The sequence below is a fragment of the Fundulus heteroclitus genome, chromosome 18 (assembly GCF_011125445.2).
Source record: "Fundulus heteroclitus isolate FHET01 chromosome 18, MU-UCD_Fhet_4.1, whole genome shotgun sequence".
Classification (NCBI taxonomy): domain Eukaryota; kingdom Metazoa; phylum Chordata; class Actinopteri; order Cyprinodontiformes; family Fundulidae; genus Fundulus; species Fundulus heteroclitus.
Window position 1 is genome coordinate 38204757 of NC_046378.1, and position 12710 is coordinate 38217466.

At 40.8% G+C, this 12710-nt stretch overlaps 2 protein-coding genes across 3 annotated transcripts in view; one reads left to right on the forward strand and one right to left on the reverse strand.

The window, feature by feature from the left end:
• Nucleotides 1-702: 702 nt before the first annotated feature.
• Nucleotides 703-5448, reverse strand: opa3 (outer mitochondrial membrane lipid metabolism regulator OPA3). Its single transcript, XM_012872425.3, has 2 exons — nucleotides 5267-5448; nucleotides 703-1656 (listed from the first exon to the last, which is right to left on the reverse strand). The coding sequence occupies exons 1-2, from the start codon at nucleotides 5406-5408 to the stop codon at nucleotides 1328-1330; spliced, it is 471 nt and encodes a 156-aa protein (XP_012727879.2). The 5' UTR covers nucleotides 5409-5448; the 3' UTR covers nucleotides 703-1327.
• Nucleotides 5449-7890: 2442 nt separating this feature from the next.
• ppp1r13l (protein phosphatase 1, regulatory subunit 13 like) overlaps nucleotides 7891-12710 on the forward strand; it is a 28812-nt gene continuing 23992 nt past the window's right edge. For both annotated transcript variants that reach the window (XM_012872468.3, XM_021321453.2), the window contains exon 1: nucleotides 7891-8194. The gene's annotated coding sequence lies outside the window, so the exon portion shown is untranslated. The remainder of the gene's footprint in view (nucleotides 8195-12710) is intronic.

Below are 12710 nucleotides of genomic sequence, written 5' to 3' on the forward strand. Positions count from 1 at the left end.
AAGTTTTGCAGAGACTTGATTTTCTTAGTTTAAAAAACTTTGTAAAGTTTTCAAGTTTAAAATGTATGTATAAATGTGTACACAATTTAGCCGCTGACGTCCGCATACACGTACCAGTCAGATCAGCGGTTCGTTAAACACGGGGAGCTTCAAATGGAAATGTCAAAGTTTCCCTCAGAAAATCCTCCTTTGGGCAGTCAGCCTTGTCTCCTGAACTGAAACAGGACCTCCATTTGGAATTGAAACATGTTTTAAAAAGGAATCAACACTGCAGGCATATTTGATCCTAAATTAAATGATTTTAAAACAGACTTTTGCATGATGCGAATTTGTGAACTCTTGTAAAGTTGTGTTTTTTTCTTTTATGTTGTTTTAAAAGGCCCTCCTGGGGACCGAGTATGCAAATTAGCCATGGCTATTAATGTTGTAGTGTTTACATATTTAATGTACACACTTGTCCCTATCAAATAAACAAACTAAAACAAAATGTAATTGTTTAACAAAAAAAATTTGCCGTGAGACACTTGGAATAAAGCTTTGATCCAGAGATGCTTTTTTAGAATTACTTTTTTATAAAGAAAAACATATCGAGATAAATATCATATATCACCCTAAAAACATTGAGATGTAATTTTTGGTCCATATCGCTCAGCCTTAACACAGACCTACAACAAATCCTGCCACACAAAAAAAAGACTTAACACAAATTAACAGACTTTTATTTCACACCTTCATTTTCCCAGCAACAATTACAAACAGTAATACAGCAGCCGGCGATCACAACTAGAATCTCTTTCAAAACAGGAAAGCAGGAGATGCTTCCAAAATTAATGTCCTGATATGATCGTGTGTTTGTTTAGTCTCATTCTGTTTGTGAAGCTCTCTAAAGTGTAGTTCTCATGCCAACTCAAGCCGATAAAACATGAAAGTAAGCAGTTCCAGAACGACGTCCTACCATCACTGTCAGTGGATCAACTTTAGGCGCAGGAGCCGCAAAAAGATATATTAACTTCACGGTAGAGCGTTGCTGTACATCCTTATTATACAGTAATAATTATAATAAGAATGCAAAGTCGACCATGGAAATTCGCTATGAATATCATAGCAATGCCATTTTACAACCAGCTGCTCAAAACATGAGCAAACGACGTGCTCCACGGTGCACTGGGGTCCAACCTCGTCTTCGCAGCTCTCCAGCAGGGGGCAGTGTTTCGAGTAAGTTAGAATCAAGCTGTACACATGACAGTGTTTCTTTGGTGCACTTTTACTGCTTTCAGGCAGGCCTGCACCACTTCGCACTGCACAGGGGGGGGGGGGGGGCAGGCGGTCACTTCTTGGTGGGAGCAGGAAGGGAGAGCAGCAACCTGTTGACCTCTCTCAGCTGAGCGCTGAGGGTCTCCGTGGTCAGCGACAGCTCCGCTATCTGAGTCTGTAGGCTCACGATGGTCTCGTTCAGCTCCTCCTCCTTTCGCCGAGCGTTGGCCGCCTGCCTGCTGTACTCCAACACCATGCAGCCGCCGCCGATGAGGAAGATGACCGCCTCGCCCAGCAGCTCCGCCCCCAGCTCCGCTGCCGCCTCCTCGTTCAGGGGCTTGATGCTGGCACCCTTGAAGCCCATGATGCGCATCTTTGTTCTCATCTCAATCCAGTGATAAACTGCGAAGAAGAAAAAAAAAAAACATACAAAAGGCACTGAAGTCTGGCTTTTGTTCTTGAAACGAAGCTTTAGATTAATACTGAAGAGATCATGTAGAGACAGTGTTACACAAGGTGAACACACCGAAATATTTCTTCCCTGATAACGTTAGATTCTGTCACATTTGCTTTGTTTAATTTCATTAAAAGTGCTGCACTGTCTGCTAAGCTCGCTAAAACCTTATAACACCTGAATATGCTTTTATCTTAACCATTTCATTGCGCTGGCAGTATGTTTGGGGTTGTTTAGCAGTCATCCGACCAGAGCAGCCTCTTCCACATACTTGGTGTGTGCCCTATGTGGATTTTGGTTTAATCTAGACAGGACTTCCTTTGGCTGTCTTTCTACAGCTGATTATTTTGGTGCTAGTCTACCTTAAAGGCCAGGGGCCTCATTTATAACGCACAAAATGGGACCTAAAACATGCATAGGGCACTTTCCACGAAAAAGTTGGGATCTGTAAAAACAAAAAGAAAGAAATAAAGAACAATAATAAAACATTTGACAGAAACCTGTGTGGTCCTCACGGCAGCTCTGACCCAGGCATACGTTCGTTTTGGAGACGAGGGGGGGGGGAATTGGCGACGCAGATGGTAAAGTGGTGAATTGCAGCAAAACTGCTTGAGGATTCCTCTCAGACGTTCAATTTAGCTTAAATTTTAAATAAAAAGGTCTCAGCGATCAAAGATTTCATGGTCAAGGATGATGACTGGTTAACCTACACAGGACAATGGCTAACCCCCCCGCCCCCGCCCAGGTGCTAGGTGCCTCACCTGCTCTTCAAACTCCGAGCGCAAAGGAGGTGGTGCTTGCTGCTCACACACGCTGCATCCTAAGATGCTTTTTGCAGTGTTGCTCTTTCTATGGGGGGGGGGCATCATCGTAGGGGGAACCTTTCATTCCTCCTGGTCCTTAATGTCGATCTGAACGCACAGCCTCAGAGGTAGGGCTGAACAATTAATCGCATTTTCAATATAATCACGATTTTAAAAAACGCAATTTCCAAATCGCAGAGTCTGCAATTTTTTGGCTATGTAACAATTAGTGAATTAGACGCGTCCATTAGGTGTTGGTAAAATGTTTGAAGTGGGTTTGCCTCCACATGGAAGGGAAGAGAGTTGCAGCAGTGAGATAATCTAATTTTATTACTTGTTTTAGAGTTTATATAATCATACATAGCATTCAATGGTCAATCAGTTTATTTCATAGACTTGTTTGTTGGTTGGACTTTATGTTCAACAAGGATTGATCAATTAAAAGCTGTTCTCTTGAATAATATTCTGATCAATAGAAACATTAAAAGCTCTTGTTTTAAATAGTCCTTGTTTACAAACGTCTTTATTTAGAGGCCATTTTTGTTGCTTGTGGTTAATCCAGAGAAAAGTCAAAATTGCAATTTTGATTGAAATATATCGTAGGCAGAACTCAATCATTACTGCTCTGAGTTTAGATGCTGTGGGTCTTTTAGCAACTAATCCGCATGGTGAGGAAACAAATTGATTTGTTGTTTGTATATGTTTAAAAAGACATGATAAATTAAACTGGGAAAAAAATTGCATTAAAATCGCAATATTAAGAAAAAAAAAATTGCAATTAGATTATTTTCCAAAATCGTTCAGCCCTACTCAGAGGGATTTCAACACGGAGCACAGCGCTCATCCGGCGTTTGAAACAGCGATCAAGTTCACTTTTTAACCGGTTCTTTAAAACAACATCTGTGCTTTTACTTCTGATTCGCACATTTGATAAACTTCTCTTTGAACCTTTTCAGTTTCTTTACTTTCTCTCCGTGGTTGATATTTCACCATGAGAGAGAAGCAATAAACATAATCAGCGGACCCATTTTTAAACACACATTAACATTGAAGGGGTGCTTTTCATCGACCGTTCATGGTTTAATCTGGGCGTGAGGAGCGCTGAACACGAGGCTGAACCAGGTACGCAAACGTTCAGGTACAGCTGTTATCTATAAAAGAAAGTTGCCTTCGCATGGTTTTATAAATCAGAATACTTTGGGGCATACGCAGTTTTCTTTTTTTTGGCCGTACGTAACTTTCAGTATGTCCTCTGTGCAATGTTTTAAGTAAGGCCCCTGCTTGTTAGTGGGTACCATTACTGAAGGCCTTCAAGTGTTGCTGAGGTCCTCATATTACCAGATTGTTGACCCTGTCCATTTGAAGTGGAACTGGGCAATTTGTGCCAAAAGCTCTCAGTCAACAGATTCTTTCACCAGAGTTACAGATCTTTGGAGCTCCTCCAGAGTTCCCATGGACTTCTATGCTGCGCCCCTTGACCAGTTTAGCAGGACGGCTATGTCTTTGTGTGATTGTGGATTTGACCGTACCTTTTTAATTTTTAGATGATATTCTGAGCATTGCTCTGCAAGATATTATACAATAATCCCACCCTGCCTCTTTATCCCTTGCCTGTCTTCTCTGGTCTTAATTAGGCTGTCACTAAAGTTGATTGATAAATTGAGATCGCTTCACACATGGATGGGCTCTGTTTTCTATACAACTGTGTCCCATAGACAACTGGATATCGTTGATTTTATGTAGAATAATCATATTAACAATAAACAGGCCTGGTTTGAAATGCACGCCACACTTTTCAGATTTATCCATTAGATTAGATTAGATTCAACTTTATTGTCATTACACAGGCACAAGGCAACAAAATGCAGTTTAGGTCTAACCAGAAGTGGAATAGCAGCAAGTGCAGGATAAACAATGGTTCCATAAGTACAGGACATGGGTTTTTACTGAATAAATATAGAAAAGTATACTATTATAGACAGAATTTTACTGATAATTTTGGCCTATGTGTATAATATACCGAATATAATATACAAGTGGATATTACTATAAATAGAGTTTTACAGATATGTACATATAGATAACTAGTATTGTGAACTAAATTTACAGCTGGATATGTATCGAATATAATATACAGGTGGATATTACTAAAAATAGAGTTGTACAGATATGTATATATAGATAACTAGTATTGTAAACTATATGTGGAAAAACTGTAGAAAACATTTGCATTATTTTCCTACCACTTCACAACGACGTTTGGTTTATCCCATAAGATTAATTTTAATATTAATAATTTTACGGTTCCAATAAGACGAAATAAGAAAGAGCATTAATAGTTGTTTTAGCACTGTAGTGTAGCTACTTGTAATTTATCCACTTAGGCTTACTAGCCTTTGAAGCCGCTCTTTCATAAACCAGTGATTAAGTCCAACGTGTCGCACAAAAAAAGAAGCATAAATTAATCACATATTTAATCTCGGTCTGTAAATCGGACCCAATCCTTGTGCCTCGTCCTGCTTTCGGTCCTGTCATGTCCTCACAGCAGGTCTGCTCAATGACAAAACAAGAGCCGCCCACTTTCAAGCTTTCTCGGCTGCTATTCGTCGACGAGAAAAATCCCTAAATGTGATTGGTTGGCTCGTCCCGTCAAGTCAAATGCCATTGGCTACTTCGGCTCTAACTGATGCACCAAACCTCCGGGTCACCGACGGTGAAGTTCAGAGCAATAACGGCCGTTATTTCGGTTACTCACGCTGCGCGGGCGGCATACAGCAGTAGGTTTTAAAGAAGTCGCTCCTACGGGCCCCAGCTTTTATTCGGTTCGCCACAGGTTTGCTCATCTGCCTCACTCCGAGGTAGAGGAGCTTGGCGATAGGGAAGGCACCGACAACCATCTTGGCGGAAACACTTTCCCCCACCACGGTGGAAACGTATTACGTAGACGGCTGCGTGATGACGTTTGAACAGCCAGGATGGGTGCGGTTCTTTGCCAGTCCGCCGGTTGATCAACCGGTTGGAAGTGACGACGAGAGCGGCGTGTGGGAGGAGTTACCATTTTGGCGAAAAACACTGAGATTTTATCACGCCACGAACCCCGGACAAAAACGTCAATGTGTAAAAAATAAAAATAAAACATTAACTAGCAATGATCACCATGGTGTGTGATATTACTGCTGAAGTGACTTTGGTCGGTGGATCTGAACGGCGGATCCGGCTTTTCCCGAGCCAGCGCCGTTTGATTGTGACTGGTGACAAATGATGCGCACCTATTTAATCACCAAACTCCATTAAATCTCTCGTTGAGATTGATTTTTAGTTATTTTTCGTAGTTTAAACCCAAAACATGAATATGCCACTATTCTACTATAAAGCGCGATGAATCCAGTGTGTTGATTATGTTAAAACCAGATCACCGACTCTGTCTTGCCAGAGCTAAAAAGGACAACAAAGAAACCATTGTCCCCCCTTTTAGCTCTGGCAAGACAGAGGTTGCCTTTAAACCAGATCATCTGAAGGAAAACTTTGTTTTATAATGACTGGTATTAAATGGGCCTCCGGTAACAATACAAAGGGCCTGCTGACATTTATATCTCACATCTAGACTTCCTCTCACCTGCATATTGATCTCAAGAGTTCTCAGGAGGACCAAAAGAGAAACTTCACTAGCTTTTTGTTAATCTGTGAATAATCAAGCTCCATCAGATGTCTTGTTGTTTAGCACTTCGCTCTCAGACTGCAGGTCTACTGATGGTTCTAAAATAAGAATGTGAGGCAGATCCTTTAGTTATCAGGCTCCTTTCCTCCTGTGGAACCAACTCCCAGTTTAACCCCAGTGGCAAACACTCTACTTTTAACTTTCCTTTTTGATAAACCTTATAGTTAGAGTTGCTTAGGTTATCCAGAGCTTTGCTGCTAATAGGCTGAGGTTGCTGGACGACACAATTGACACTTTTCTTTACTCTATTTTCTCCACTTATTTTCCGTATCTATGAAATTTCCCCCCCCCCGTGAATGCAACATTAAACTTCAGCCTTCACCTTCAACCTTCACCCCTGACTAAGTCTGATCAGGAAAAGGATTGCCAAAGAAAAATGAATCATATAGATAGAGAGAGAAAACACTGTCCTGCTTATTCACTGTAGTCACATTCTCAATCATATGGAACCACCTCTTCTTAATTTAGTTTTTTCCCTTTTAAGGGCAGCAGGAGCTCTAAAAGGCATGTGATGCACTTTACTGCTATCTTGGCATGATTCAGATTGGCCCGGTTTTACTTCTTGATTTAAACCTCTTCATATGTCTTCATTTAACTTTACAAAGCAACTGACTTTTTCGATTTCCTACCTATCTTTTTATCTATCATACTCTGCTTGACGTCCAACGTGGTGTTGCTAAAGTCCAACTGGGTAGACACCCAAATTTCCATTTTATTAATCTGTAAGAGTAAATATGCTTAACCAACATTTACGTAAAAAGCTACGGACATTTATTCTAGTTTGTATTTTATTATTATTATTTTTTGTCAATGTTACTCAAACTCAGAAAAACTAAAATTGATCGATGGGACATTTTTTTTACCCGTTTTCCTGGTGAATTTATAGTCCAAATAACAAGCTCCAAGTCGTGTTCAGTACAACATGATCTTTTTTGTAAAGCTCCTACAGTTTAGAGTTGACGTATTTACTGGCAAACGTCTGGCTTTCCTGTCTTGACAAGCCATGCGTTTCTGACATATGTTAAACTTTTAAAGCCTATTTTATCTCATAAAAACGAGTCCACCCGGCCTTCCCTTCTGCAGAAACACTGCGAGCGTAATCCTCTTTTCCTTTCTTAATGTTTTCAATCCAAACATTCAGACTTTAATCTTTTAAAATTAATACATATAGTTATTTACTTGATATTTTCTTATAATCGACGATTTATGAGTTTATGGAAGAATTCAACACTTTTCCACCGATTGATTTGACATAGGAAATGAATTATTCCTAAAATCAAACAGTGTGTGAAGCTTTTACAAGTTATAACTGCATCTAAGGTGCAGTTATAACTTGTATGTATGAAACAGTGTCATTGCTTTTAAATTGTTTTTATTGTTTTATATTTGTGCATATGTATTAATTGGTTTTATTTTTGTAACCAGGTTGTAGTGTTTTTGCAGATTTCTGCCCAGGTCCCCCTTGAAAATGAGATCCAGATCTCAACGGGGTTTACCTGGTTAAATAAAGGAAATAAAAAAAAAAAAAAAAAAAAATAAAAAAAAAGGTTTGGTTTCGGTGAAGGTGCGCTCCGCCTGGTTCATAGAAAGCACCAATAAAAAACAGCCAGCCCCTCACCTGGCCCAGCTGCGTCAGGAACACCTGGTTCCGGTTACTGTGGCGCAGAAGGAGGCAGCTGAAGGGGGGGTTGGACTCTGCGCCAAAATAACTCCAGTCTGCGCGCAGCGATGACTGCATGTCTGGGTCCGCTGCTGCGTGAAGCGATCAGAGGCTGAACGACACGATTTTTAGGAAGACAGCAGACTGTGGACGGAGTCCAGAGTTCCTGTGTGGCCGGAACAAAAGACAAGGAAAGTTTTTTTTTTTTTTTTTTTTTTTTTTAAGATCTTGAGGTTGGAACGCCTTTACTTTCCCACGGAGCGCAGGGAAATCACGCACATCTGCGTGGAAAAACACTTAGCGAGGTAAACCACGTCTGTCTTTATTCGATCGGGTCTTTTTATGCAGTTGGTTGAGCTTGTTGACTTTTCAGCTACGTTTTTGTGGTGGTGTTTATGTAATCTTCTACTTCTCCACGGTTTCTCTCGCGTCTTGTGAGGAATCCTGTTCATGAGGAGGAGCTTGTTCCTCCATGAGAGCCAGATTGTGCCATAGGAGCCTATTTCTCAGTCTTGGGACACACAAAACTTCTCTCCTTCTGGCTCAGACAGACAAAAACAGAGAAACACGCACACCCCGTGGAGATGCCTTCTAACATTTATTAATTGGATGGACTTTGGTGTTATTTTTTTGTTGAGGGTTTGGATTTTCACAACTTTATGACTCAAAGGTTTTTTTTTTTATTTGCGGTCTTCTCTGAACCACTGATTCAACTGTTTATGTTACTAATAGGGCTTTAAGCTTTCCTCTTTTTTTCTTCTTTTTTTGGCATAACTGTTATTTGCATACTCCCCCCCCCCCTCAAACATTCCTGTTGGAGCAGGATTTAAATGGAAGTTTTCCAAGTTCTTCATTCTAAATTGCACCCCTGTCAAGAACCAGCTGGGCTGCATTTTGAAGCACTTGCTGCAACCTGCTGCTAAACAAATCACACCAGGACACCCGTAATCAAGGCCTTCAGCATCAAGCTCATGCATGTACAAACCTGCAAGGGGATGAACAGATACTGGTCTCTTTCTTGGAATTAAAAGAGCACTGCTATTATTTTTTTTTTTTTCCAACCACGGTCTTTGCATGACACACTGCAGATTGGCCGCATACGTTGATTGCTGATGAAGTCTGTTATGTTGTGGTGAACTGACAGATTCCTGAGGCACATGCTGTTCAGGACAGACTCCAGAGGTGAAGTGGAAAAAGCTGGCACACAGGGTGACGGGTCAAAAGAGGGTTACAAGCCAGCAAAAGGGAATGCAGGAAAGTTCTGATATCATCCCAGGAAACAGAATGATTTTATGGGTTTTTACGTGTATGTATAGTTTTATCCGGAGCTTGAGAGGATCAGTCCACCTGCATTGTGTGAAATCTTTTTAAAATGAGCGTTGCTTTCATGAACGTGATCTGTGTGCACAAGTGTTTCTATGACTAAGTAGGTCGAGGTGTTAGTGGTATAAAAAGGCATTTGGGTGGAGTTCTTTTGTGTGTGCTTCTGAGGAGCTGTGGAGGCGAACATGCTTGGATAAAAGAAGTCTAAATCGTTTTGGTTGTTGCTCTTTTCAGTCATGGGCTAATTTTATGGGACATACTCTTGTATTGGCAGCACATCGGGGTTAAAAACGGCCTAGGCTGCATCGTGGTCTGGGCCCTGTTGGACAGGTTACTGAAACAATAATATAACTACCTCTGTAAAGCATTTACACTGTTGTCCGTTGCATTTTTAAATACACATTTTCATATGTTACATAAACAGAGGTACAATCCGTTAATAAGGTGTTCATACTCCTTGAATGTTTTTATGTTATAACCGCAGATCTCAGTGTTTTTTGTTTGATAGCCGAACAAAAATTTATGCATATTTGTGTAGAGGGAGAGAAATGCATAGTATGCATATATAAATAGCCCTTTTTACTCTTTTACCAAAAACTAAAATTCAGTGCAACTAATTGCCTTCATAAGTTACTTAATTGGCAAAATCCACCTGTGTTTACCTTCATATCAGCCAAAAAAGCTATTATTTGAAGGCCTCAGAGTGTTTTTATATATATATATATATATATATATATATATATATATATATATATATATATATATATATATATATATATATATATATATATATATATATATATATATATATATATATATATATATATATATAGCTAGCTTTGTTGAAGATTTTAAACTGGGTCCATGGAAACCTAGGAGGAGCTGCAGGGGAGCCCCTGTTTAGCTGGAAGAACCCGTTGACCAGTCAACCGTTTCCTAAAGGCCACAGGTCTTTCTGAAAGAAAGCCATTAGAAGTCATGTTTAAAGTTTGCCTCAAGCCAATTAGGGAAGAATTTGGAAAATCCTGGGTACATGAGACCAAAATGACATATTTCTGCCTACATCGGTTGACTATCAGACACTTCATCATCCTGAAAACACCATCTCCACAGTCAGGTGTCGCAGCAGCATCTTGCACCTGGTTTAACTTTCTGCAGCAGGGACTTGGAAGCTGCTCGTAGTCGATGGGAAGATGGATGGAGGTAAAGGGCGGGCGATAATAGAAGAAACTTTGAGGCTGGAGAAGACTTGAGACTAGGAGGAAGGTTGAGCTTCCAGCAGGCCAACGGCCCTAAACTATCACGCAAAGCTGGGAAGATGCAAATTCCATGTAGAAAAGCTGTGGCCAAGATTCCAACCCAGAACCCTCCCTCTGCAAGCATTTATTATTATTTATTATTATCTATACCCGCTTATCCATGCGGCGGTCCACCCTGGACAGGTTGCCGGTCCATCACAGGGCAACATGGAGACACGCAGGACAATCAACCGTGCACACACTCTCATACTGTATAGACATGGAGACACGGGTTAACCTCACCGTCCTGTTTTTGGACTGTGGGAGGGAGCAGCAGTACGTGGGGAGAACCCACACATGCACACTGAGAGCATGCTAGTCTGTGCAGAGAGAGACTCCAACCCAGGACCGTCATGCTGCAAGGCAGCAGCGCTACCGACTCTGCTACTGTGGAAGTGTTTAGAATAAGACGAGAATCTGTGGCAGGACTTGAAAATTTACAATCTGATTGACCCCCCCCCCCCCCTCCCCCAGCTGTTTAGCAAAGACTTCATTCCAGATGTGAAAAGTTGATGTGGGCACAGCCTGAAAGTGCGTCTAGAAAATATCGGCTGAAGGGAGCTGATTAAAAATGCACTCTGCAATTTTTAGATTTCAGTTTCTGAATTAATGATAATTCACTGCTGGTGTTTCACATAACAGATTAATAAGTAGTTTAGTATTTTATAAGGTGACAAGAAATTAAACTGTTAAGCCAAAAGATCTACATTCGCCAGTGTAATGTTTACACTATAATGCCGTGTAAACATTATATCGTGTACTTGTTCTCTTGTTGACTCAACTTCTGTTGTACACCAAATCAACCTGTTGGAGATTTGAATTTTAATACCAAAGCATTATGTTTTTGTTCCCTGAACCTTTTAAGCCAGTAGTGTTATCCATCTAGTTTAGGTTTACAGGCAAAGAACAATTAAACACAAAAACAAGTAAATCACAATGCCTGGGTCGGATTTTCCTTTGATTTCCCTCTTTACCAAAATCCCAGCAGTGACAAAGCCAGAAAGGTCAGGAAGAAGGATACAAAAGGTGGCGCAAACAATGGGGATACAGGACATTGAGGAAATGAATGAATGCCTGCTGGGAAAATAAGGGTACAGAAGAAAGTGCATTCATGATCCTTTTGCAGGACAAGAATGGGAAAAGGACTCACTACGTGCAAAGTCGTCAGACACACCCTGAACAGTTTAGTTTTTTTTTTTATTCTTCAAATCTCTGCTTGGCTCTCCAGAGTTTTCCTAACAAATGCGACGGCACCAAAGTTTTCCCAGTCAGAGCTGATTTATCTCTTCATCTTGTGGTTTTTCTTCCTGGCTTCCCCGCTCGTTTGTCAAGAGTTAAAACTATAAAACTAAAGGATATTGCAATTTAATTGCTGGGAAGGAACAGGAAAGAGGCAGATTTTGAGGTTTTCCACAAAACCATTTGGAGAAACTAAAGGAATGGAGTCCAGGAATAGAGCACTTCACTGCAGGAATAGCAGCCTGTAGGGTTTAGCTTGCTTTCCCTGCTGGATAATTTAGCGAGAACTGACATCAACAAATGCTGCTGAAAAGTAAGATTTGTTTTTTATCTTGGTTTATTCAGACATAATAAACTGTATTGCTGCAGGGACAGAGGAAAAAATGTCACAGTCATGTCATCATAACCCCAAAATATCAGTTACAGAAAAGGCAGCAATCCCTGATGTGATATGCTGTGGGTCAAAATATTGTTATTTATTTACATTTCTCTTAATTTAGTCCCCCAATTAGTAGTCGGGTGGATAAAGACAAAACGGCTGAACACCCCCCCCCCCTCTAGATCTACAGTAGTAATAAGTGAAATGTTGTGTTTTTCTGCAGACTGATTATGTGTTGGTAATAAAAACGCAGACAGAGAGTTATAGGAAGCTGACAAAACGCTGGGTGAATGATTTGCAGGGCAGGGAGGGAGGGTTCAAGGTTGACCTTTTTGTTTGGTCGGAGAGTCTTTCTGCATGAGCTGCTCCTGGAAGAGATAACGGTTGGAGGCTGGCTTTTAGGACAGTGCCCCGCACAGAGGCGCGACCAGGAATGTGTCTGCAAACAGGCCTGACGGAGGAACGATGCGTCCTTCCCGCACTCCAACACAGCCAGGAAAAATGCAGAGGGTGTGATCTTTTAACCGCTGTTTAGTTTGTTTTGTTGACTTAAGTTTTTTCCTTTTTATAAGTCCTCGGAAC